Source organism: Microcebus murinus, chromosome 1 (assembly GCF_040939455.1).
Source record: "Microcebus murinus isolate Inina chromosome 1, M.murinus_Inina_mat1.0, whole genome shotgun sequence".
Taxonomy (NCBI): Eukaryota; Metazoa; Chordata; class Mammalia; order Primates; family Cheirogaleidae; genus Microcebus; species Microcebus murinus.
The window spans coordinates 159,897,795-159,923,328 of NC_134104.1; the positions used below are offsets into that span (position 1 = coordinate 159,897,795).

The 25,534-nt window shown below is 44.2% G+C and overlaps 1 protein-coding gene across 3 annotated transcripts in view; it reads left to right on the forward strand.

The window, feature by feature from the left end:
- Positions 1–25,534, forward strand: part of CACNA2D3 (calcium voltage-gated channel auxiliary subunit alpha2delta 3) — an 859,261-nt gene that overhangs the window by 784,743 nt on the left and 48,984 nt on the right. For all 3 annotated transcript variants that reach the window (XM_020280385.2, XM_076008650.1, XM_076008655.1), the window contains 4 exons: positions 9,924–9,999; positions 12,636–12,688; positions 14,596–14,651; positions 24,068–24,179. In XM_020280385.2, coding sequence (XP_020135974.1) covers positions 9,924–9,999; positions 12,636–12,688; positions 14,596–14,651; positions 24,068–24,179 — 297 coding nt within the window. The remainder of the gene's footprint in view (positions 1–9,923; positions 10,000–12,635; positions 12,689–14,595; positions 14,652–24,067; positions 24,180–25,534) is intronic.

A 25,534-nucleotide genomic window follows, 5' to 3' on the forward strand; every position in this document is an offset into this window, starting at 1 on the left:
CCTGCAAATGAGAGTTAAATGGAATAATATGTGAGTAATTGAGGTGTCCCCACTTGGGAGACACACATGCCTGCAGCCTGTCCTCCTGAGCATGGGTGCCCAGCCTCTTGCCTGGACATCTCCTCTTGTGACCATGGAACATCCTTGCAGAGCACAACCAGCTGGCATGAATGGATCACATCATAAAACAAGAGCTCCGGACTGTCCTCTTTGATCTGGGATTTCTACCTTCTGTTTCCTTTGTTCTTCCTTCTCTTTTTAGATTTTCAAACAAACAAATGAAAATGCGCAAATTCATCCCTTCCTAGACAGAAGAACCCCCAGCCCATCTTTCTGAGGTGTACTTCTTGGATTATCTTCTGTTCCTGCATCCTTCCCTTTAGGGTGTGATGGGAGGGCCCCAGCTTCAGTGCCTTCATGGTGGTTTACTCTCCTAGAGGTCCCGGGGAGCTCTCGGGCCACCAGTGCTAGAGCAAAACACCAAGCTATACTGCAGGTTTAGTCTCGGGTAGGGCATTCTGCTGCCGCAGAACACTTAGCAGATTGCTATTTTAGTAAGACATGAAAACCAGTGGCCCTGCCACTCTTCTCACCAACGCTCCCCCCTCCCTGTAAGTAGTAGAACACAGCCCGCCTGAGTCCTGTGGAGCTGGGCTCCAGCCTGGATCTGAAGTGCCATTTGTTAGATAAGGGACACAAATATGACTTTTAGGACATTTGAGCCTAGGAGACTGAAGGGAAATTTGAAATGAGTTCAATCTGGAGCCTAAGGAAAGAGCAACAGTCATCAAAAGACAGGTGACGAAGTAAATCCTCACCGAAGGATGAACGAGTGCTGTTGCTTTTATTAAATACTCAGAACGAGGGTTTGCCTTTGTTTTTTGCTTTTACCAAATATCCCTGTGATTTCTGGAAAGGCCAAGGGTCTTCCTTGTAGTTTGTGTATCTGATTATGCTTATGGACAGAAAGACCAATGGAGCACCCCTGGCCTTTGGCTTCCAGGAAAATGGATTGCTTGCCAATATCTTATTTTTACTTTGGAGCTATAGATAGTATGATAGTACGTGTCTCTCTTAGCCATTGTCTTCTCTCTCTCCTTGTCTCACTGGTTATATTGTGTGCATATTGTTTCTCATGCTTTTGTCTTTTGGCTGGGCTTGGTGCAACGTGTCTGAGCTTCCACCCCTCCAAAGCCATTCATATTTTTCCTGTGGGGACCGACAAATATCCTTGCCATCTCGCCCCATACACATTTGTGAACATGATTGGCTTCTGTAGAATTCCTTATGGCAACTCCTTCTGCTATTTAAATCACCTCTCTGAAAGGCGACACACCCAGATAGGATTCAAGATTGGAATCATCTCTCCCGTCTCTGCGTGGTGGGGCTGGGAGGTCTCCCCGCCTACGGTGATCAGGCTCCATTCCAGCGAATTCCCCGGGCCTGGGAGGCTAGAGGGCGTGAACGGAGAAGTCGGCTGCGTGTGGATGGTGCTCTCCCTCCATGCCAGCCGCCCCACCGATGTCTAACACAGCCACTCGTGTAATGAATGCAGTGGCTTTCGGGCTTCCTGTTGGCCCGACTGTTTCCACAGACGTATGCCTTGTCAGAGCTGGCATTGAGGGGAACAAGGAGACAGACTGGCTTGGACAGGTGTGTTTCTGGGCCAAACTTTGTGGAATGCAGAGACCCGGAGACCCCGCAGACCACTCTTTCCAACCCTGAAGTGGCTGCTCCCAAGCCCATGAGAGCAACCGCAGCAGCCCCTTGTCTTCATCGTAATGGCAGCCTGCCTCGCTCATCGATGCTAGCTACAGGCAAGGCATTGTTCCCAGCAGTTAACATGCATTCCCTTAATTAATCCCATAACAGTTCCACGAAGTAGCTACTATTGTTATTTCCACTTGACAAAAGAGGAACTGGAAATGGAGGCTCTCAGCATTTCATTGAATGACTTGTTGAGTTCACCTGTGAGGATAACGAAGGAGATGGACTTTGACCTCGTGTCTCTCAGACTCCAGAGCGTGTCCCCTAATCGCCGCTCCTCTTCTATCCATAGCTGAAGCGAGGGGAAGTGTCATCTGCAGAGAAACGTTTTCACGCTCGTGTTTGTTCTGCCTCAAGAGATAGTGAAAGGAAGTCTTTTGATCAAATTTGGAGTCCAGTCGTTAAGATTTGGTTCTGCTACAAATAATGGGGAAATCCAAAACAACAGGAACTTAAAGAACATAGGAGTCTTTTTCTGTCTTCTGTGATAGAAGCCTGAAAAATACTAATTTGGGGCCCTCATGTTAGTCATTGCAGACCCAGAACCACATTTTTTCTGCTTTTCTCCAACTTGGCATACAAACTCAAGATTACCTCATGGTTCACTATAGCTGCTGAGTCCCCACTATCACATCTGTACTCCAGGCTTGCAGAAGGAGAATTCAGGGAGGTCCACAAGCTTCAAAAAGCCATGTTCCAAATTTCTTTATTACAATTTATTTTAAGAATATTTCTGCTGAATCACTTGGCCTCACCTCACTACAAAGGAATCTGGGAAACATGCATATTAAAAAGTCAGAGTTCTGCTCACCAGAAGAGGAGACTAGATATTGGGAGACTATTAATAGTCTCTACCACATCCAGTATGCTCCAGTTGGCTTCATACCACAGGACTCAGAACCTCAATTCCGGTGGTAGATATGTACTTCAGAGATCCTCAGGAGTTAGGGCCGTGTTCAGTCTCTCCCATGCCCCACATGCCCAGTGCAGTCCTGCACACAGACGGCCACAGCCACCGTCTGGCTCACCTGTCCATGTGCCTGCCTAACCCCAGACACTGAGAGTAGGCGTGCCCAACAGCGCCTATGGGGTTTCGCTGCTAGTGCTGACAGCAGCAACACCAGCACACTCGGGTACTGCCATCTACCAGTGGCAGTCTCCAGTGGCATGCCGCACACTGTGCTAAACGCAGCCCAGACGCTATTGCAGCGCAGTCATTACGCAATGTAGACACGATGGCCTCACGAATGTGGCAGAGCCCAAGGATGCTTCTCCCAGAACCCAAGTTTCTCACTTCAAATGGGTTTTGCATTAACCCATTCCCAAAGCAGAATCCAGCCTTTCCCTTCTATTTCCTATTCAAAGAAAGAGGCAAAAGAAATGTAATATTTCCGGCTGGGCGCAGTGGCTCATGCCTGTAATCCTAGCACTCTGAGAGGCTGAAGCAGGAGGATGGCCTAAGCCCAGGAGTTCAAGACCAGCCTGAGGGAGAGTGAGACCCCATCGCTACTAAAAATAGAAAAATCAGCGAGGTGTCATGGTGCGTCCCTGTAGTCCCAGCTACTCGGGAGGCTAAGGCTTCAGCCCAGGAGTTTGATGTTGCAGTGAGCTATGATGGGACCACTGCACTGTAGCCTGGGCGACAGGAGCAAAACTATGTCAAAAAAAGAAAAAAAGAAATCTAATATTTTCTACTGCAATTTTATTTTTCCCCTTTAGTTTAACAAATAAAGCTAATTTTCATGGAAGGGGCATGTGAATGTGCAAACAAGCCAGCATCAAGGTGCACTTACCAGCACCCGTGAACTTGATCCCTTGCCCCAAGATGGAAGCAGCTGTGGCTGGAAAAGCAACACTGTATTCTGAGTGGGGACCGGGACTGCTCTGACGCTGCAAGGTTATTGGTCTTTCCAAGGCCAAGTTCCCTCAGAGGACGTCTCTTTCTGGGCTCTGAGGCATTCACACTTGTTTATTAAGTCAGTGTTGCTCTCCAGGATGGTAAGAAACTTTGTCCATCCTTGAGGTTTGCAGATGGCACCTACCAATTTGGTGAGTCAAGGAAGTACCCCTAAATATGTCCAGACTAATACTGGGCCCCGTGAGGATGTGTCTGGATTTGTAAGTCCAATACCTGCAAGGTACTTACAGTCAAGTCAGGAAGGGAAAAACCAAATACATAAGGCAATGCAAGTGGAGCACACCACATTCTAACATCCAGGGTTCTCACCTCTGCACATTAGAATCCTTGAGGAGCTTAAAAAATAACTTGTGCAAGTTCCCTAACCCAGATCAATGAAATGTTAGGGTAGGGAGTGAGATGCCCAGGCATCAGCATACATACATTTTTTCCCCCTAAAGTTCCCAAGGTGATATTAAAGGGCAGCCAAAATTGAGAATCACTGCTTTAAACAAATGGCAATGTATATGCTCACAAATGGCCTTAGGAACTGAGAGTAAGTTTACATCCCAGTTTTCAGGTTTTTCTGATGAGAAATCATGCCTGTGAGATCCTTAAGGAGCAAGCTATCCTTGAGAATCCATGTTTGGGAAGCACTGTGAGTGCATAGCTTTAAGTATGAGAGACCTGGATTGATAATCCAGCCCCTCCCCCTGCTAGCATGGTGATGATCCTGGGCCCGTGACTGCCGCTGTCTGGACCTTCATTTCCTCTCCCTTAAAATGTCACCATGGGAGATAACGCCAACTTTGCTGGCAGAAAGTAATCAGTTATTTCTTATTGTTATTGCTCTTATTACTTGGGTGAGATGCTGATAGGATCAGTATCTACAACTTTTTTTCTTTTTTATTATCAGCACCTGCCAGTAAAAGGCATTGATTTGGTGCCGATAGATGCTCTGCTTAATCTACCAAATGCAGGAGGCTTTCTCTCGGCTCCCCATCCAGTGCTCTGCAGTGGGCCCCAATGCCCCCGGTGTCCTGTGCGCTGGGCTCCTGGCCCGTACAGCCACATGAAGCTGCCTCTCTGGTCCTGGTGGGTGCTCATTAACTAAGCTTGTTCTAGTGATTTCCAGTCGGAGGGCTCAAAGGCAGTAGTGCCAGGGGCGTGCAGATTCTCCACCCCAGCTGTGTTAGATATGCTGCCCTGATCTCAAAGAACAGCGCCATTTCTGCAGGAGGTTGCTGTGGGATGAGGCGGTGACAGATACAAGCAGGACAGAAGGGAGAGCACATTTTGGATCTTCTGTTCACCCTCAGATAAACAGGCTGAGCTTTCTACGCTCTTGGCTCTCGCTAAGAATGGGTAAGTGCTTCCCATGGTGCCAGTCTCTTTGTTAAGAATTTCCTATATTCCTGCTCCATGCCCTTTCACGTGCAAGTTAAAAGCTGCCCCCAGAGAACATACTTTATAGCTCAACAAAGAATACATATTTTTTCATGTTACCTTATGAGTCATTTTGCCTCTCAGACTTTCAGATTCGGGATTGTTTAATTATGTTCCATGATGGGTCTGTCAAATGCCTCCCTTGTCTCGGTTTTAGGGCTGTGTTTGCAAACATTAAGCTGTCTTAAGATTGGTTCTAAGCCAATTGTTTGGCCAAAGTAAGCTAATCCAATGAGTCATCGCAGGTAAATTATCTGGCCTCACGGCACATAGTAGGTGTTTAATAAATGTTGATCCCTGCAGATGCCAACCAGCCTAAATTAGTTGAGTTTGTGCCTTTAAAGTTCAACCTGCTAATTCATAGAAAAATATATTTTTCCTCATTGTGATTTTTGCCTAGCTGGAAAAGAACAGTATCAGCAAAATGACTTTAAACACGCCCCAGTGTCACAAGCTGTCATCCGAGGCTCTGCCAGCATAGGCTGTAGGGCTGCCCGGCTTTGTTTGCATTGCTGGAGCTGCTGCTTCAGACACGATGCCTGCGTCTGGCACGGTTTCAAGGAGCTCCGTCTAGGGAGCACAGCGGCGCTAATGACAGGCCTCGGCTTCGGCCCGGGTGGAAGTGGCCGGGCGGTGACGTCACGGGGTTAAGGCATGTTATCTGTGACAGGAATAAGCCGCTTGCTGAGTGCAGCAGCGAGAGGCTCTGGTCTTGGGCTGGCACGGTTCTCAGGGCTTATTTTAGAGTCGAATGGAAGCAGGCAATTATCATGTTCTTTAACTAAAATCAGCCAAACAGGATACAGGTAGCCACAAAATGGAGTTATTTAAAATAGTAACAAAATCACTTCAAAAAGGGTAATAATCTGGAAGTCTCTTTTTCTGCAACATCTAGTTAAAGCTGTCTAAGTGTGGAGAAGACAGAGAAAGCTTGTTTTATAACCTCCTCCGTGGCAACAGTATCAGGAAAACCTCCTTTTGAAGTGAAAGACAGGGACCCCGACCTGGGGGCTGCCCCGGAGCAATTTAGTTTGGCTCCAGCACGCAAACTGAAGCCTTTGAAAATGACTCAAGGAGAATCCTGAGTTTTCTGCCATCTGTCTGTCAGGGTGGTTGCCATGGCAAGGGGTGCTCACAAGCCCAGCCAGCTGGTCCAGGCTGGCCTAGTGACTCCCCAACTGCCCCTCAGCTTGGCTTGAAAGTTGATTCTGGACATTGGTTATGAGACTGTATCTTAGGCATCTTTTCTTATGACACTTTAATAAGACCCTGGGTTGGGGCACAGGTCTGAATTCTAGGCATTTCCTGGAATCTGTTAGAACCTGCTTCTGAGCAGAAAGCAGGGGGAAGTGACTCAGCTTGGCCCCCCAAAATTCTAACTTTGCCACCAATTAGTTACGTGAACTTGGGCATGTTATTTAGGCTGGTTAAGACTTAGTTATCCCCTCTGTAATATGGGGGTGATTATAATCTATCTTATGGGCATGTGCTTAGAAGAGTGCCTTACTTATGTTTGCTAAATGGAGTTCAATAGATGTCAGCTGTTTTTATCATGGTCCTCAAGTATTAATAAGAAGACCATGGACAGAAGTTCCTGCATTATCTTTTGATAACCCCAGCATAGCTTCTGAGGGTTCCTTATACTGCGGTAGCAAGCATAAATTTTATTCTGCATCCTATGTGCTAATGAGTTAAGAAAACCAAAAAGCTTGTCCATCCCATAAAGCCTGTGACAATTCCCATTGCATTAAACACCACCCCATTAATTAATAGTGGCAATGAAAAATATGCCAGTCATTATAACAGCAACTATAACCCTGCCTTCTGTTGCTTACTTCCTCTGAGCCAGGCAGTGCACTCAATGCAACACAAAGATAACTTTTTTTAATCCTTGTGACCACCCTATAAGATAGCCATTATTCTCACCACTTCACAGATAGGAAACTGAGGCACCAGAGAGTTCACAAACATTGTTATAATTGGATGCGTCAGGATTTGAGCTCAGGCATCACTGACTTCAAAGCTGGCACTTTAAGTGTTATGTCACCCTGCAACCCTTGAACCTTTGGGAACAGTGCAGCTCTAAGAGCCCAAACTCTCACCGACAGTGAAATCAGATCTTCTGTTGTAAGGACCTTAACAAGGCTAGCACACTACATGGTTCCTTTCAGTGTACTTCTGCACACTGGATTGTTTAAATCTCAGGACATCTCCGCTGTCATTTTATAAGTGCAAATATGAAGCCTCAGAAGAGGATAAGCATGCTGAATGTATGGCAGAACCAACTTTTAGAAACAAGGCCATCTTGCATCCGCATCTGTGAGACTCCGGGTGCACCCACGTGCCTCGAAGCTCCATGCTGCCTCTCGCCTGGCTTGGGCACAAGTTTTAGCTGTAGAGACAGAGCTGGGGAGATGGAAAGGATAAGTCAATACTAATTCTTGCTAAATCTTAGAAAGCCCTTTCAGGGGCACCTGTAGGAGCCTCCTGGGTAATGGCGTCATGCTGGGCTAGTCAGGGACCAGTCAGAGTCGTCCACTGTGGTCTGCAGGTGATTCTGTGGCGTATCCTGGTGACTGGTTAGTGCCAGGGCTGTGCCAGTGGGGAGCATTTCTGTGAGAAGTTTGTGCAGGTGGCTTCTTGACGCCTAGTGCTTGGCTGGTGTAAAGTCTTCATTTCTGTTTCTATGCTTGCATTTGAATGAGGAAAAAAACAAGAGGACAGTGAGGAAGAAATCTGATGAAGGAGAGGCCTTGGGGACTGGCTGGGAAACTGTGACCGCTGGTATCCCTGTGGGCTTTGCTGCCCGAGGAGTGCTGTGTGCTGCAGGTCGGGAGCTGGCTTTTGTCTTCCATTTGGTCAAATGTGGCCAGTTTCATATTCAGTACCCAGAAATGGCTCTGTATTCAATCCGTTTATCCATGTCTCTAATTTACTGTCCAGGTAACGAGGCCTCCACATCATGTGTTGCAGTTGACCTCCTTGTTCTCAGTTGTGTTGTCATCTATTTAAGATTCATGTGATCAGGCAATCATTCATTAAAAAAAAAAAACACCCTGAATGTTTTCCCCATGCTGGGTGCTGTACCTGCTAGGGGTAGGTATGAAATATATCTAACACCAGTCCTGGTGCATGGATCTTTTATGTCTAGTATTCTTAACAAGCACAGCAGTTAAGTACACTCAAGGTTCAGCACTGTACTATTCTAGAAAGGAATTCCTGTAGGGAGAATTCCATTCAGTCCTTTAGAAGTGCATGTACTAAACTGTTTAAAATTGCGTCTGGCAGCTGCTATGTAAGTCAGGCTGGACTTCAAGTGTCTGTCCTTGGGGCTGCCAGGAATGGCGGGAGATGCTGAGGGCAGGGTGGGGACACAGGCCTCCTTTGGCCACAGCTTCCGAGTATGGGGTGGGGCGCTCACTTCATCTGAACACCGGAGCGTGCGCAGGGGCGGAGAGGGAAAGCCGCCTCCGTCGCTCCCTAAAGGTTTGCTGACAATGAACTGACAAAGGGCAGATTAATGGAAGAAAAAAGCATACAAAATTAATTTTGATCTGGATAGCACAGGGAATCATAGGAAAATGATTACCCGGTAACCCAGAGGGGTACAGCTGCTTCACAGCCAGAAGGAAGGTGGAGGAAATTTGGCAATTTGAGGGATAGTAAATGCTTTTTATGGGGAAAGAATGGGCCTAATGCTCAGACAATAGTTAGTAAATAATTTGTGTTAGAAATTGAATGGGGGTGGAGAGCAGACAATGGTTTAGGACCAAGTTCATCTGGGCTCCCGGTGTTTAATTTTCTATCTCTTCTTCTGTGACATGAGCTTTAACCTTTCCTGGGGAGTGAAGTGTCAGGGAGGGAACAATTGTGTTCCTTTTGGCAGGTCTGTTTGTAGGTAGATGAACAATTTTATCTTGCTGTTTGGGAGAGACAGAGGATTGAGAGACCCCAGTGGGGGGAGCATGCGGGAGGAGAGGACTGAGACCTTGAGGCTGCTTCAAGCCAAAGTGCCATATTTCAGGCAATGTTTTCTGAGTCCCAACTCATGCTCCCAGAAATTGCCACCTACCTTTACTTTGTAAAATTGTTGATGGGGAATTAAAATACCTTGAACAATTTAAGGTAAAACATTTTTTTTTTTTGCAACTGAGTAAAGGTCATAATTGGCATAAGAGCTATACTTTTATTGCCAGTAGAGAAAATATGCCCACGTTTTAATTTTATAAACTGTGCTGCTCTCAAAAGTAAATACACTCACTACTTCAGTAGTGGCCATGGGGGTGGGGTGGGGATTACAATCCATGAGCTGGCTGGATTCCCACAAACTGTGCACGTTCCCAGCTAATCTTAGTGTAGGCCTATGTCCTAATGCTTGAGAAAGGTAGAGGATCCTGCCATCGACTAACCCAAAGTGGCCCTTTCCAGCTCTCCCCGACCTTGCAGACATGGCCCACATAAATTTCATTCGGGGTCTGGCATCCAGTTCAGAACAGCATATTCCCTTTGGACTGTCTTGGTCCATGCAGACCGTCCTTGTTCAGACCAAAATGACTGTTTCGTCAAGTTAGGCGGATCCTCATATCCCTCTCCCCTTCCCAATACCATAATTCCCTTTGTTCTTCAAGTTCCACGTGGAGAAGGCCTGCGTCCCCAGTACTGGACTGCACCGCGCTCCTTATCACGGGCGTTAGGCCTGCGTGGGGTTAGCCACTGCTGCACGTGGCAGTGGCTGCTCGGCTTGCCGTACAGAGCGGCATGCTGGGTTCCCATGCTTTCTCGTTTAGTGACACTCCTTTCCATTTTCCTGTAGAATTACCCTTTATGACTACCAAGCCATGTGTAGAGCCAACAAGGAAAGCAGCGACGGTGCCCACGGCCTCCTGGATGTAAGTACGGCACCGTCCCCCAGGAAACACCTGCGCGAATCTGTCTTTCTCTCTGTGTGCACATCTCCCTCTTTGGGGTGATCAAGTTTATCTTCTTTGAAAACTATGAACATTTAAAGTAATGTCCTGACTGTACTCATTAAAAAAAAACACAACACTTCTGTTTGAATCCAAATCCAGTGATTATATGAATGAGAAACAGGTCTAAAGTCTTTGATGGATTAATGCAGCAGCCCCCTTTTGATGGATAGAAAAAGGGGAAAGTTTTGTCAATTCTCTCATTTGTATATAAAAGAATTTGGTTTTGTACAACAGAAACCTTTCTTTTGGTTTGTAATAGAGCTCGGAGCCTGTGCCCTAATTCCCATTTGATCACAGATCCTCTCCCCTAATCATGCTCTGCTGAGTTTCCGTCGTTTCCCTGGAGCCGGCTCTTTGTCGATGTTGCAGTTAAGGATCAATCAACACAGCTTTTGTGTGATTAGAAAATGGCTTTCAGGTTGCCAGAAATTGACTGCTATAATTTACTCCCAGTTTAAAAATATAATTTACAATGCAAAGACAATGTAAATTTGGCCACCAATACCTAAAAGCACAGAAAAAAAGGCCAGATATACGTAGGTGTGTGTGTATAGTATACCTCTATATAATCTGATATATGTGTATAAATATGACCCTTAAAATGTTAACATTTTGTAAATACCAAAAATTAACCTAAAATTTGATTTGAAACACAACATTTAAAAACTATTTTGGTTTTAAAATATATACACCTTCTCATCTGCCCCATTTGCCCTTAAAATATATATGCCTTCTCATTTGCCCTTGTAAGATCTTACAAGGGCATTATCTTAAAACCAAATATTTGACATGGTCCCCTACACTGAGGGAGCAAGAAGCGACTCAGAGCTGGAAGGTTTTGAGAGGCAGCTATAAGAGTTGAGCAGTTTTTAAAATATAGCTTTTTAATGAGACTCACCATGTCTTTCTAAACCTATCTTCCCTAACTTTAGCATGAATATTTCCAGACTTAAAATGTTCCCAAGATACGTTTTCATCATTAAGCATAAAAGCTCAATGGCTTTATCCCTTTCAATGATAATGTGCATTTACAATTTTTAATCCTGAATTTACATAATCCCTTTGTTTACTCATGTATGGACCAGTGTCTGGCATGGGGTGCTTGAGTGCCTCCCCCTGGCACCGGGGTGAGCTGCCCGATGGCCTCTCCACCCCAACCGCCAAAGCGTCCTTAATCCTTCTACTCATTCCTCCTTCTGACACAGCACCTATCCCAGCGGGTACAAAGACACAGAATTGTCCCAGGGTCTGACTACCCCAGTCTTTTTAAAAGAAAGATGATTATTTTTCAAGCCATGAAATGTAATGGCAAAACCACAGGACTACAAGATTGCATTTGGTTTTAGGAAATAATTAAAAGTTCACATCCTTATCTGACCCTACTCTTGAGAGCCCAGAGCCCTCTGATACAGGGAATGACGTCGAAGTACTCAGTCAAATCCGCAAGAGATACACAAAAGTTTGAAATCTGGTTGGGCTATGAATAACCTCAGTATTTTTGTTGTTGTTCTGTTCATTTGCTTTCTGGCCTGGAGTAGGAAAGTTTTGAGAATGGCTAGGGTTATATAAATTTGTTCTTATTTTATTTAAAACTGCATAATTCCTCCATTTCTAGTTCGAGTTCTTATAATTAAATACTAGGAGGGTAGGATTAAGCAGCCATGGCTTCAGAAACCAGGATTTGGCATGCATTTCAATTCTCTGATACCTAAAGGCAACCAGGAAAGGTTCTAAGGTTCTCCTGGACCTGACATCTGGAGCCCGGAGCCCGGGCTTTGCCAATGTCATTGCCTGCCGCTCAAGTCCGCTCACATATCTGGCATACCTAGGTACAAAGACCCAACTGAGGGGGAGACTTGGTATTTTCCAGAATTCAGGAAATTGAATTATCCACATAGGAAATATCACAGAGTAAACAATCCAACTGCTTTTTTTAATTAAAATATTCTGAAATAAAGATTAGGCTGTCAATGCCTTCTTTTATAGAGTGAAGGGGATTTTCTGCAAGGATAAAATCACATGTTTATATGGTTATCATTTTTTCAAGTCCAAATATGTAAGTGTGAGAAAAGGCAGCTTAAATCCTACATAATTCATGGAAGGCATTAGAATCAAGGGTATGTAATTTTTGCTTATTTCAATGAATGACATACAGTGATGGAGAACAGGGAATCTCTTTCCACAAGGCAGCCCTGTGAATTACCATTTGAAATTAGTTATATGACTCCAGCCCCTCAGCATTAGGCTGCGAAATATTAGCCCCTGGGGTAAATGTTTAAGCATCGTTTGCTGAACTTCCTTTTTCCTCCCAGTGATAACCCTTGTATTAGATCATGTTTATTTTACTTGTAAATCACATCTCACTACAGTGGAGTTCAAAGTTTTAAAATGTTAGTTTTGGGATACAGTATCCAACCATTTTCTTCCTTCACTGTTTTTTAACATGATATCAATCTCCCTAGAAGAATAACATTGTCTTTATGTAAAGCCTTAAGTTAAACTACAAATTTTGTGTGTGATACATTGTTTTTAATGAATTGAATTCTTCCTTTCAGCCTTATAATGCCTTCCTCTCTGCAGTAAAATGGATAGTGACGGAACTTGTCTTGTAAGTACACTTTTCTGCATTTTGGGGGAAAAGGATTAGTTTTCTTTTTGTATTATAAAGTGAGTTAGGAGACTGCACTTCATTCTTTCAGTAATGATTAGATTCAGTGAACATCTTGAAATAATGAACATTGAGACCAAAAAGTTATCTTTTATTAAGTTATCCATGATCACTCCTTACGCCCTTATGTCATTGTTTAGCAGACTAACAGCTTGCAATACACAATCCACATTTATTTATTGTGGTCACTGTTAAATGCAGCATGGATGTCTGGATGTTTTCTTGCAGCCTGGGTGGGCTGTGGTCAGAAGAACAAACTGCTGTGGCTGCCCGCTGTGCTACTTCGGGTGTCTCAGCGTTTGCAGGGGCGAGAGTTTGTGGGGTCGTCAGACAGGGCCAGGAGCTTTTCTTAGGTGTGATTTCATTGCTTATCTTGTCATATTATGGTCATGTTTGGAGGGTGTTAGATGCATCTGTGACTTAGGTAAGACTTGAAATGGCACAAAGATGAAAGACTTGACTTCCAGACCAGATATTGGACACATTATAGAAAGACTGTGTCACAGAAAAAGGAAGAATTTCAGGGATGAGCATGTAAACCAGATTGTTTAAAGTGCACCAAACTCTCTCATTCTTATTTTCTCATGTTAAGGCTCCAGTTCTGTGGGATTAAGGCAGATTTCTCCTCATTTGATGAATTAGACATTGTCCTCTTCATTGCCTTAATGTAACCTATATTAATTTAACAAAATTCAAGTTGGAAGTAAGTTCTCCATACATATAAGAGACAGAGAAAACACATTAACACATAATAGTGGTATTTTTTGTTGTTGTTGTTTTTTGTGGGTTTTTTTTTTAGATAAAGTCTCGCTCTATTGTCCAGGCTAGAGTGCCATGGTGTCAGCCTAGCTCACAGGAACCTCAAACTCCTGGGCTCAGGTGATCCTTCTGCCTCAGCCTCCCAAGTAGCTGGGACTACAGGCATGCACCACCATGCCTGGCTACGTTTTTCCATATATTTTTAGTTGTCCAGCTAATTTCTTTCTATTTTTAGTGGAGGTGGGGTCTCACTCTTGATAAGGATAGTCTGAAACTCCTGACCTTGAGCGATTCTCCCACCTCAGCCTCCCAGAGTGCTAGGATTACAGGGATTAGCCACCATGCCCGGCCCAGTAGTGGGATTTTGATTGAGGGAAAGAGCTGTTAGGAATAATAGCCATGAGCCTGAAAAGTAAAAGACTGAATTTTGATCTCTGTCCATCCATTTGGAGAATGATTTATATATTATTTTTACATTCTTTACTAGCAATTGAAGAATGTTGATTTTTATGAAGTTGCATTGTAGCATAATTTCATAAAGAGAAGTTTGTCCCGTGTCTTCTTGTCTTCACACACATACACAAGGGTGAGGAGAGGCAGAGAGGGAAAGATGTAAACAAGTTTGAGTTGCAGTATAAATTTTGAAAGCATCCTTTATTCCTGCAGACCATAGTCTAGGTAGAGGAGAATATTCTATTTGTATTCCTGAACCAAGGCAGGAGGAGGCCTTTAGAAATTGGCTATTTACTGAGGAATCAAACTAGATGGTGTTAATAGCAAATGATGAGTGAACAATAACTCGAAATCTATTTCAGCCCATCCAGCAGGGTGTTTCACAGCTAGGAGTCTCTGAGTCTAGGGACAGCTGCTCTCAGGGTCTGGCTGGCACGGGGGATAAAATAGCCTTTCACAAGTAAGAGAGAGCCTGGTGAAAATTCGGTGGTAACTCCACAAACCATGTTGATATCTCCGAATTGTGATGTTATTCTTTCAAATGAGGTGAGCAATGCTAAATAACACAGAATGTCATTGTTCTGTTCAGAACATGGATGACCGAGTAACACCGAGCTTTTCCACGATCTGTTTAGGTTTCTGGTGGAATTTAACCTCTGCAGTTGGTGGCACTCTGATATGACAGCTAAAGGTAAGCAGCGGCTGGTTTCTGTTATCTAGCTCGGAGCGATAAACCCTGGGCTCACTGGCGACTTTTCATCAGGGATGTGCTGGCTTGCATAGAACTCCCCAGGACAAAGTGATGATTTTTCAGCTTTGTCAGCAAAAAGCCACCCTTTGTGCTAAGTGCCGAACCGTCCAGTCTGACAAAAAATCCCACAGGCTTCATTCAACCCATGTTGAACACACATTTTGAGCTGTTTCCTTGACTGAGGCTTTGAGGTCATACATTGCAAAGGCAAATTCCTCAGGAAGCTCATGCGCTATGCTAGAAATCTGAGGGAGACAGACACACTGCCTGGGTCTAAGGCTGAATGAATGGAATGAATGGATAACTACCTGACTTCTGTTTTCACAGCTACTCTCATAAAACATAAATCTGATGATATTACCCTCCCTGCTCAAATGCCTTTAATGATTTAGCAGTAATTAGTAGAGACTTTTAGAGGCATGAGTTGTAGAGTTAGACAATATAGGTTTGAGTCCTGGCTCAGAGATTGGCCTTTGGCAAGTTAGCTGATCTCTCTCCAAGGCTGTTTCCCCATACTAAGCACAATGGGGGAAATAAAACTTATTTCTTAGGAAGTTGTGTGTGTGTATGTGTGTGTGTGTGTTTAATGGTAAGCTAAATCATGTTATATGCTGATCACAGTGACTGAAACGTAATTAATAAGTCCTCAAAAAATGATAGCTATAATTATAATGGTGACAGCAATGTTGAATGGGACCATGATGATTGCCTATAAAGCCAGTGCTCCTTAATGAGAGCTGTCTCCGAGCGGTCTGCCCCAGGCCTGCCTGTCACTTGCCGTTTCTCAGATACACTATGTCCTTTCTTCCCTTCCTTCACTCATGCTCATTGTCTTGATGCTAGCAACTAGCACATTGCTATACTTCTTACTATTTTAATATGTGCCTCTTAGAAAGAGATCAACTGGTCGTGTATCAGCATACCCCCAGTGCTGGCTGTATGTTAATCTGGCTTTCCCTTTCCTTCCCCTAAAGACTCAAATCTGTGAGGGCTCCCTCAGTTCTCCCAGGCACATGTAGCGGCACTCCCTTCTCGCTCCTGCCCAGCCCGCTCACCACCGCCCCAGCTCTCCCCACCACTGCCTCAGTGTGTGCGTGCCCTCCACGCCGACCTGGGGCGCCGTGATGGGAGGAGCCATGTCCTGACCCTACTATCTCTCAGCACCCAGTGCTCAGCACACAGTGGGGCTTAATCTCTGCCTATGAAACACCACAGCAAATATTTCTTGTGCCAGACATGACCATTATAGTCACCACAGCCATTTCTGTGTAACTTACAAATAGGCCCATTTTGCCTGAATCCAGGAACTGTCTAATTTCTAGTCCTCCTCATGCTGACGTCGTCAGTGGCCTCTGAGGACAGAGTCTGCTGCGCGTGTGTCCGGGCATGGCTCTGCCCTGGGAAGCTGACAGGCCAGTGGGGCAGGGCCCCGTGCTCTGCTCTCCTCCACTCATGTGCACGTCCTGGGGACCCCAGGACTTGGACGGCCTTCCCCTCCCTGCCGCGCCAGCACCAGTTCCGAATGGCAGTAAGGGCCCCAACTCCCATTTCTAGAAATTTAGCCTAAGGAAATAAACTGAGGTGGGAACAAAGGTTTCTAGGACAGGATGATCATCACTAGGAAATTTATGATTGTAAATACTGCTAACTCTTCAAATGTCTAACAGTAAAGTCCATTTGAAAATAAATTACAACCCATTCACAGAAAGGAATATTACTCTGTTTCTGAAAACTTTCTAATGAAACAAAAATGTTTGTGAAATTAAGTGATATAGCAAAACAAAACAAAACCCAAGATATAAAACTCTAATGTACACCAAAAAGTCAACAAATCGGGGAGAAGGGGTATAGAGTTAAATAGGGTTGGCAATCAGTATTGGAAATGGGGAGTCAATATGCCAGATATCAAACTATACTACAAAGCTGTAGTAATTAAAACAATATGGTATTGGCACAAAAACAGGAATATTGACCAGTGGAACAGATGTGAGAATCCTGATATAAAACCATCCTCATATAGCCATCTCATCTTTGACAAAGCAGACAAAAACATACGCTGGGGAAAAGAATCCCTCTTCAATAAATGGTGCTGGGAAAACTGGATAGCCACCTGTAGAAGGCTAAAACAGGACCCACACCTTTCACCTCTCACAAAAACCAACTCACGCTGGATAACAGACTTAAACCTAAGGTATGAAACTATTAGAACTCTAGAGGAAAAAGTTGGAAACACTCTCCTAGACATCGGCCTGGGCAAAGAGTTTATGAAGAAGTCCCCAAAGGCAATCACAGCAGCAACAAAAATAAATAAATGGGACATGATCAAACTACAAAGCTTCTGCACAGCCAAAGAAATAGTCATGAAAGTAAACAGACAACCTACAGAATGGGAGAAAATTTTTGCATCCTATGCATCCGATAAGGGACTGATAACTAGAATATACTTAGAACTCACGAAAATTAGGAAGAAAAAATCAAATAACCCCATTAAAAAGTGGGCAAAGGACTTGAACAGAAATTTTTCTAAAGAAGACAGAAGAATGGCCAACAAACATATGAAGAAATGCTCAACATCTCTAATCATCAGGGAAATGCAAATCAAAACCACAATGAGATATCACTTAACCCCAGTGAGAATGGCCTTTATCAAAAAATCTCCAAACAATAAATGCTGGCGTGGTTGCGGAGAGAGAGGAACACTCCTACACTGCTGGTGGGACTGCAAACTAGTTCAACCTCTGTGGAAAGCAATATGGAGATACCTTAAAGCGATACAAGTGAATCTACCATTTGATCCAGCAATCCCATTGCTGGGCATCTACCCAAATGATCCAGTGACACTCTACAAAAAAGACACCTGCACTCGAATGTTTATAGCAGCACAATTCATAATTGCAAGGCTGTGGAAACAGCCCAAGTGCCCATCAATCAAAGAATGGATTAATAAAATGTGGTATATGTACACTATGGAGTACTATTCAGCTCTAAGAAACAATGGTGATATAGCACACCTTATATTTTCCTGGTTAGAGCTGGAACCCATACTACTAAGTGAAGTATCCCAAGAATGGAAAAACAAGCACCATATATATTCTCCAGCAAACTGGTATTAACTGAGTAGCACCTAAGTGGACACATAGGTGCTACAGTAATAGGGTATTGGGCAGGTGGGAGGGGGGAGGGGGGCGGGTATATACATACATAGTGAGTGAGATGTGCACCATCTGGGGGATGGTCATGATGGAGACTCAGACTTTTGGGGGGAGGGGGGGAAATGGGCATTTATTGAAACCTTAAAATCTGTACCCCCATAATATGCCAAAATAAAAATATAATTAAAAAAAAACTATAAAAAAAAAAAATAAAAAATAAACAGAGACCAAAATGTGAGTTAGGAAATTTCACCTATGGTGTGAACTAGCTTTTGTTAAAATTGCACATGATTTGGCAAAGAAAGATGAGAAGGAACCTACTAAATGGGGCTTGTTCATCCCCATTCCCTTTGAATCAGGCTGTGCGCCATTTAGCCTAGTTTAGCTTAGTGATTAAGTGCCCTGGTTTTGAAGTCAGGCAACCTTTTTCTGCTTCTTGCCAGCTGTGAGTCACTTGGTCTCTTTGGGTTTTGGTTTCCTCATCTGTCAACAGAGGAAGCGGCAGACATGATGCGGTTGTGAGACATGAATTAAGCAATGCAGGCGAAGCCCATGTGCGAGCACTCCCTGGGCTAGCCCGTGGTGGAGCGCCCCTGTTTTGGGTGGTGGTGGTTTTGGCTGAGACACCTGGCTATTTCTTAGGGGTGTGTGCAGTGCTGAGGGCAGTGGGCGGTCATCAGCAGTGGTTTATTTTTTGGCATCCTTCACACCTGATGAAGATGCTCCCTCTTCTTCATGCCAACCTCCTCTCCCACGCCCCTCACTCTCACCTTTACCTACTACACTTCCCCATACCCCATAGGTACTGTAGTCTTGTTTTGTTTCTTCAGATGTGACAATAATTAGCTGGGAGTTTTTGTTGAGCACCAGTCATTGTGATCTTTGTCTAGGACATGGCTTTCCACTGGGGGAGGGAGGGGGAGCATTGCACTGTCTGGAGACATTTTTGGTTGTCATAACTCAGGGAGGGGCTTGTAACTAGAATCTGGTGGGTGGAGGCCAGGGATGTGCTAAATACCCTGCAACACACACAAAAGCCCCCACAACAAGGAAGCATCCCACTCCAAATGTCAGTGGTGCCACTGTGGAGAAAGCCTGGCCTAGACCGAGGGGGTAGGCTAGAGGACAGTGGATAGGGAGGAGGGAATGGCCGCAGCAGTCATAAAGTTCAGGCACACTCGTGAAGGTTCCCATTTTGAAATTCCACCCACCCGCCACCCCACAGCTGGACCAACAGTGGTCCAACCTGTAGCTAAGACAAATAATGTGCTACTACCTTAGTTCACTGTTTCCTGTTTGAGGGAGATTTTTTAAAAGACCCTTCATGGCTAGTTTCAACAAGTGCTGTCACTCCACTGCCGGCTGCGAGGCCTCGCCCCCACAGACCGCAGACGGTCTCTGTCAAATAAGGACGTGGCTGGCACACGGCGCCGGTGCGGGCGCTGACACGCGCGTCCTCTTCAGGTCCCTTCAACATGCCTGAGAGGTGGTGCTGCTAGAATTTGTCACCAGAACTCTGTGAGTCGGACAGCCAACAGACCGCGGGCGCAGACCTGAGGCAGGGCCTGCGCTCAGCTAGAGGGTGGTGGAGCGGGCTCCTCCGCGGGCACGCGTGTCGAGCCAGGGGAGCACGGGGAGCCGGGGAGCACTCACCAGCGCTTCCGCCCTCTCCCAGGCAAAGAGAGTGCGACTTTTTCCATTCTAGGGATGAAGAAACTAAGTCAGATGGAGGTGAATCAATTCAGCCACAGGATTGCTGTCATTGGGATATCTTATAAATATAAATGCAAATCCTAGACCCAGCGTAAGGAGAGGAAATTTCAGGCACCAAACGATACTGGCTTGCAAGGTTTCTTCATTCTAAATTTACCGTTCCCTCGCTAGATAAAGACCCTGAGCTGAGACATACGTCTTTGTTTTAGCTAAAAGTGGAATCCATAATTACACTGTTTATCTGCTTCATTTCCTTAATGAAGGGGACTGTGGAAGCCCACTCCTGCTTGATTGTCACAAAGGTATCATTTTGGTGAAGTTGCACAGGAGAATGGAGCTTGCTGGCACCCGGCTGTGAATGGGGGTGCATTCATAGAGACAGAAAAGAAGACGGCTTTTCAAATGGCCAATCTATTCATTCCCAATTGTCTGCACATAATTACTGTGAACCCAAGTCAGTTATTCTCATCAGGGACATTTGTTGCTAAGGGGAAATTGAAGAAACTCTATTGTGCAGATGCTCCATTGGGTGCTTTGCTGTGCGTGAGAGGTCACAGTGACATCTCCAGTGGCGCTGCGTGGGAGGCAGGCAGTGTGCTCTGTGCTGGCCGGAGTGAGGGCCCCAGAGCGCGAGTGCCGGGCTCGCGTCTGGCTCCCCCACTCGCTGCAGGTGACTGCGCAGCGTCTTCGTGTCTCTGAGCTTTAGTTTCTTCGCCTGCGCGATGGGACCAGCAGGGCCTTGCTCACCGCGTGGTGATGGAGACTGTCCGTGCAGAGGCCCCGGCGCCGTGCCCCGCACGCAGAGTGCCGGCTGCGAGCGCGGGGTGGCAGCGGCCTGCTGTGTAAGCGAAGGAGGACTGTGACGAGACGCTCTCTGTGAGACTCAAGGCAGGCTGTGTCTTCTCTCTGAGCCTCAGTCTTCCCTTCTGGAAAAGGAAGGAAGCAGCCTAGCTGCGCTCCACAACCCTGTGAACCTACACCTTTGTACGATGGTGAGACGTGAATGCCCAAGAGCTGAAATTCAGTCACCAATGGATTGCTGGCAGCCTTGGTTATCGGTTTGAAATTCCCTAGATAAGCAGTAGTGAGTGGCATAGACATGGTGTTTTCTATAGCGTTCTAGACAAAGAGAAGTCTTCATATGAAGCTATGTTATTTAGATTAAATGTGGCCATGGTTTAGCATGATAATTCATGTGCTTCCCAAAAGCACATCAGGCAACTTCCAGCCGATCTATAGTCATGCTACAGACTCAGCAATTTATCACCACATCAGCATGGGGTGCCCTACAGTTGTCAAAGGAAAAGAATTTCTTCTCCAGAAAGGATCAGAGCCAATGAGTCTGGCCATTGAGAGTACTGGACTCATTCCATTGTAACCGGGCCCAGACAATGGGAATTAGAGATGGTGTGGTTGCCAGGCTTATTTAAATCCCGTGTGCTGCCTGCCGTAGCCTGACCCAAAGACCTTTCTTATTTTTTTTCATTGGCCAAACTTCACAGAGCAGTTAACATGTACACACTGGACAGCTCAAGGTCAAATTTTGGCTCTGCCACATGCTGAATGGATGAATTTGGGCAATTTACCCCAGTCCTTTCTCCTCATTCACCTTCTGCAAAACAGAGATAACAATTGTCCATACTTCACAGTTTATTTTTAACAGTTCCGTGTTTTCCTGTTAAACAAAACTATCACACACAAAGCAGAACGGTGCCTGGCACACAGCAGTTTCTGAATATATTTAACTGTTGTCATTGTTAGGGCTTTATGTGTCGTTCACACGTTTGTGCCGTATCCATTTATAATCTGTGTTCCGGTATACCTAATTTTTATTTCATTTTCATGGACTCACTTTTTGGAATGCTAATAATTTAAATATGAAAATGAAGCTTCTTAAATTGAAAATCAAAGTCACTTGCCATACAGAGAAATCAACTGTAAAAATAAGAACCATGAACATGAAAAGTGTTACCAAATTGTAGCCACATACTATGAGCTTTATGTTTGGTCTACCCAGATTAAAAGGAGAGAAGAGCAAATGAAAGAAAGAAAGAAAAAGGAAATAAACATGGTAAAAACCTCCTAGTATCAAACAAAGATGTCCTCCTTACAAAACAGAGGGAAAAGAATTGGGAAGAAAATGGCATTCTCACCATGTGCCTATCTGTGTTGTTACTGTCAGGCCTGGAACATAGAAAATCACCTTACCTTCCACCTGAACAGCAAGCGGTTTGTCATAAGGGACTGAGCTTCTTACATTTTCTTGTCCATTTTATTTGCTTGAAAAATGCCATTCAGGAAAATCATTCATGTATTCAGCAGGCATTTAACGCCTGGGTACGGGGCCAGTGTCTGCGACCTGGCCCGGCGCTGGCAGGATCGCAGCCGCCAGCAGCACATAGGCAGTGGGGCCAGCGGGCAGGGGGGCAGCCATCCCCGCGCCTTTTGTGCCGAAAAGCAATGGCTTAAAAGGCTGGCAGTCGGAGGACTCAGCGACATAAGAAAACAACGTGAATGCGTAGACGCCGTGGTGGTATTAAGAACATACACTTACATAACACCCCCAACGTGCCAGTTACTTTCCATGTAATTCATTTGACTCTTTAGCGACCATATGGGCTTGGTACTGTTATTTCTCTTTTGCAGTTGAGGACACTAAGGTGTAGAAAGGCTAAAACTCACCGATGTCACACAGCTGTAGCAGGCTCACCCCTGGAATTGGTGCTCCTAGCTACTGCACTGCCGGCCAGCTCTGGCATGTAGGCAGTGACACTCCCCAAGACCTAGCATGTCATCAAGGCTGTGTGCGTGTGTGCGTGTGTGCGTGCACATGGATCAGAGTGTGCGTGTGCTTCACACTGTTATGAGCTATACAAGCTTCCGTTTATTTATCCTCAGAACAATCCCGTTAGGTTACCACGGGCATCTCTCCTTAACTGTGATACTGCATATCCAGTTCCTGAAAATCGCATGTTCTGACTCAGAAAGCTGATTAAGAGTCTACTTTCTTTTGTTTTAAATAAGAAAAATTGCAATGCATTATGCTCCAACCTCAAACTCCCAACCAATTTCTTCAAAATAATTAAAGTTCAGTGAAAAGCCCATATATAAGAAATAATCATGTTAGGATATAAATGTTTGGAATGGTTTCCTGACCACTGGACAATTATTTGATTGTTACTAAACAGTTGTTTTGCATGCAGTAGCACTAATGGCTCACCTAGTGCTAGCAGCATCCCAGACGGACAGTCTGTAAAATATCTACCCATGGTTCTGACATCCAATCTGTTGTATTTGGAACATAATTTGAAACTTTGTCCACACATCATTTTGTTAAAATTCTATTGAGATTTGGAATTATAAATATAAATTATATATATTATTTCTATATTAAAACACCAATGAAAAGCTTTTTACAAAGGGTGTCTTATTGGAAACCATGAGCATTCTATTGGGGAAGTGTTACTGAGTAGACCTCCCATGAAGAGTACCTGTACCACTAGCATACCCATTTTACAGATGAGAATACTGAGGATTAGCTAGAGGCAACAGAGCAGGGATTCATACTCCAAACTTCTCTTATTTCATAGTCTTTACCCTTAACTACTATGCTATAGTACCTATCATCATTTGTCACTATTTTAATGTCACAATGGTTACATTAGAATGTTAGTGTTTTTGTCGTTGTTGTTGTTGCTGTTGCTATTATTATTATCATCGTCTGACATTAACTTACCACTCATTATGTTCCAGGTACTGTACTAGGTACTTGACATATATTGTTTCCTTTACGTCTCACATCAACCTCCGATAGAGCTTTATTATCCCCAATTTACAAATGAGAAAATTGAGACTTAGAGAGGTTTTGGATCTTGTCCACTGAGCATAACTTGTTTACATAATTTAATCAACAGCAAGCCTTTACCAAGCACCTACTATGTGCTCATCCACATACCAGGGTTATTTCATGCTTTAAAACTGACATGGTATATTGTTGAACAAGGAACTTCATAATAGTAGGATTTGGTGCATGGCTGTGCTTCAAAGACATTACGTATTTTACTATTTCATATTTCAATTTTCTTTCTATAATAAAACCATGCAATTGTATCATGACCTTTGTCTAACCCTAAATAATATGGTACAACTTATATTTTATACACTTATTCAGATATACATATGTGTTGTTGCTAAGTTTGAGTAAGTCTGAGGTCAGAGGACCCAGTGATTGATGTTGTCCCAGAAAGTAGAATTCTTGTGATGCATAAATGATAGCTGATCAAGCCAGCACAACTGCTGGAGGAATTATAGCTTATAGAGTTGCTTGGCAGATGAAATCACTTGACTAATTAGAAAATAATGCATTATGCTGAGCCTAGAAAAATCACAGAGCAGAAGCAGAACTGCGTTCTGAGTTGTTGTGCGCTGCCAGTCACAATATTGAGCCGGTGCCGTGGGTTCTTTATCTTTTTTCCCTCTGTATTTCTACAGCCCAGAAATTGAAACAGACCCTGGAGCCTTGTGACACTGAATATCCAGCATTTGTCTCTGAGCGCACCATCAAGGAGACCACAGGCAACATTGCTTGCGAAGACTGCTCCAAGTAAGCTGTCCCCACTCAATCCCCACCCGCCACCTCTCTGCCCAGGGCAGACCTCTCCCGCGTGGGCCAGTGTGGCGCCGTGATGACACGCACACGGTTACACCAGCGGGCAGAAACATGGCTGCCCTCCTGCTAGGGAAGCATTTCTGTCAGCTTGGGAGAAATGCCACTCGGTTCTGTTAGATCATTTAGAGGTTGGGAAGCATTCACAACGTATGATATGGATCCTGGAATACAGGAGATTTTGAGTCCAGTTTGTTGATGTTGGGCAAAGTCCTAATTGGCGTTTTCCCAGTTGACAGTTGGCAATTTCAGCTGGCTGTTCCAGGAATATTCTTAGTTATCTTTATTGAAGGCACCAAGCCCTCATGATTCACCCAACTCTGATGTATTGGGAATGGTGTCTCAGTGGTTTAATATGTATTTCCCCTGGTTACTGATGAGGTTGAGCCTCTTTTAATATTTTTATTGATCATTTGGGGTTTCTGCCCTCTTTATTCCAATTGGAAGTTCCTTGTTGGGTGTCCATTCTGTTTCGGATACTATTTCTCTACACTTGTATGTATTGTATTATATATGGTCTTCCTATTTCATGTCTGCCTCTTCACTTTTTATAGATGTCTTTTTTATTTTTTTTGCCTCAGAGATAGGGTCTTGTTATATTGCCCAGGCTGGTCATGAACTTCTGGGTTCACACAGTCCTCCTGCTCAGCCTCCTGAGTAGCTGGGACTACAAGTGCACAATGAGTAGTTTTGTTTTTTCCATTTTTGTTTTAGTCTAGTGCAATGTATATTGTTATGATCTGTTCATTCTGCGCTTTGGGTAAAAAATTCTCCTCTGCCCTGAGGTCAGGATAATATTCTCTTATATGTTTATTCTTAATACTTTAATGTGTTACCTTTACATTAAAAACTTTAATCCCTCTGGAATTTGTATATGTGGCATGAGGTGGGGTTCAAATTTAGTCCTTTTCCATATAATTGGCCAGTTAACTCACACTTTTTATTGAATAGTCTTTATTTTCCCAACAGTTTATTATGGCACCCATGTCATGGGCTAAGTTCCCATCTATATGCAGATGTTTCCAGATGTTATGGTTTGTTAATATCTATGTCAATACCATGTCTCTTTAGTTATTATAGCTTTATGATATGGCCTGGCATTTAAGAGAACAAGTATCCTTTCTTTATTCTTCTTCTAAGTTGTCTTGGTTATTCTTGGCTCTTTACTCTGTCGTATTAATTTTGGAATCAGCCTGTTAATTTCTATGAATTCTGATAGAGTTTTGATTTAAATTTCTGTAAGTTATAGATTAATTTGAAGATAATGGCCATCTTTTATAATATTACACTCC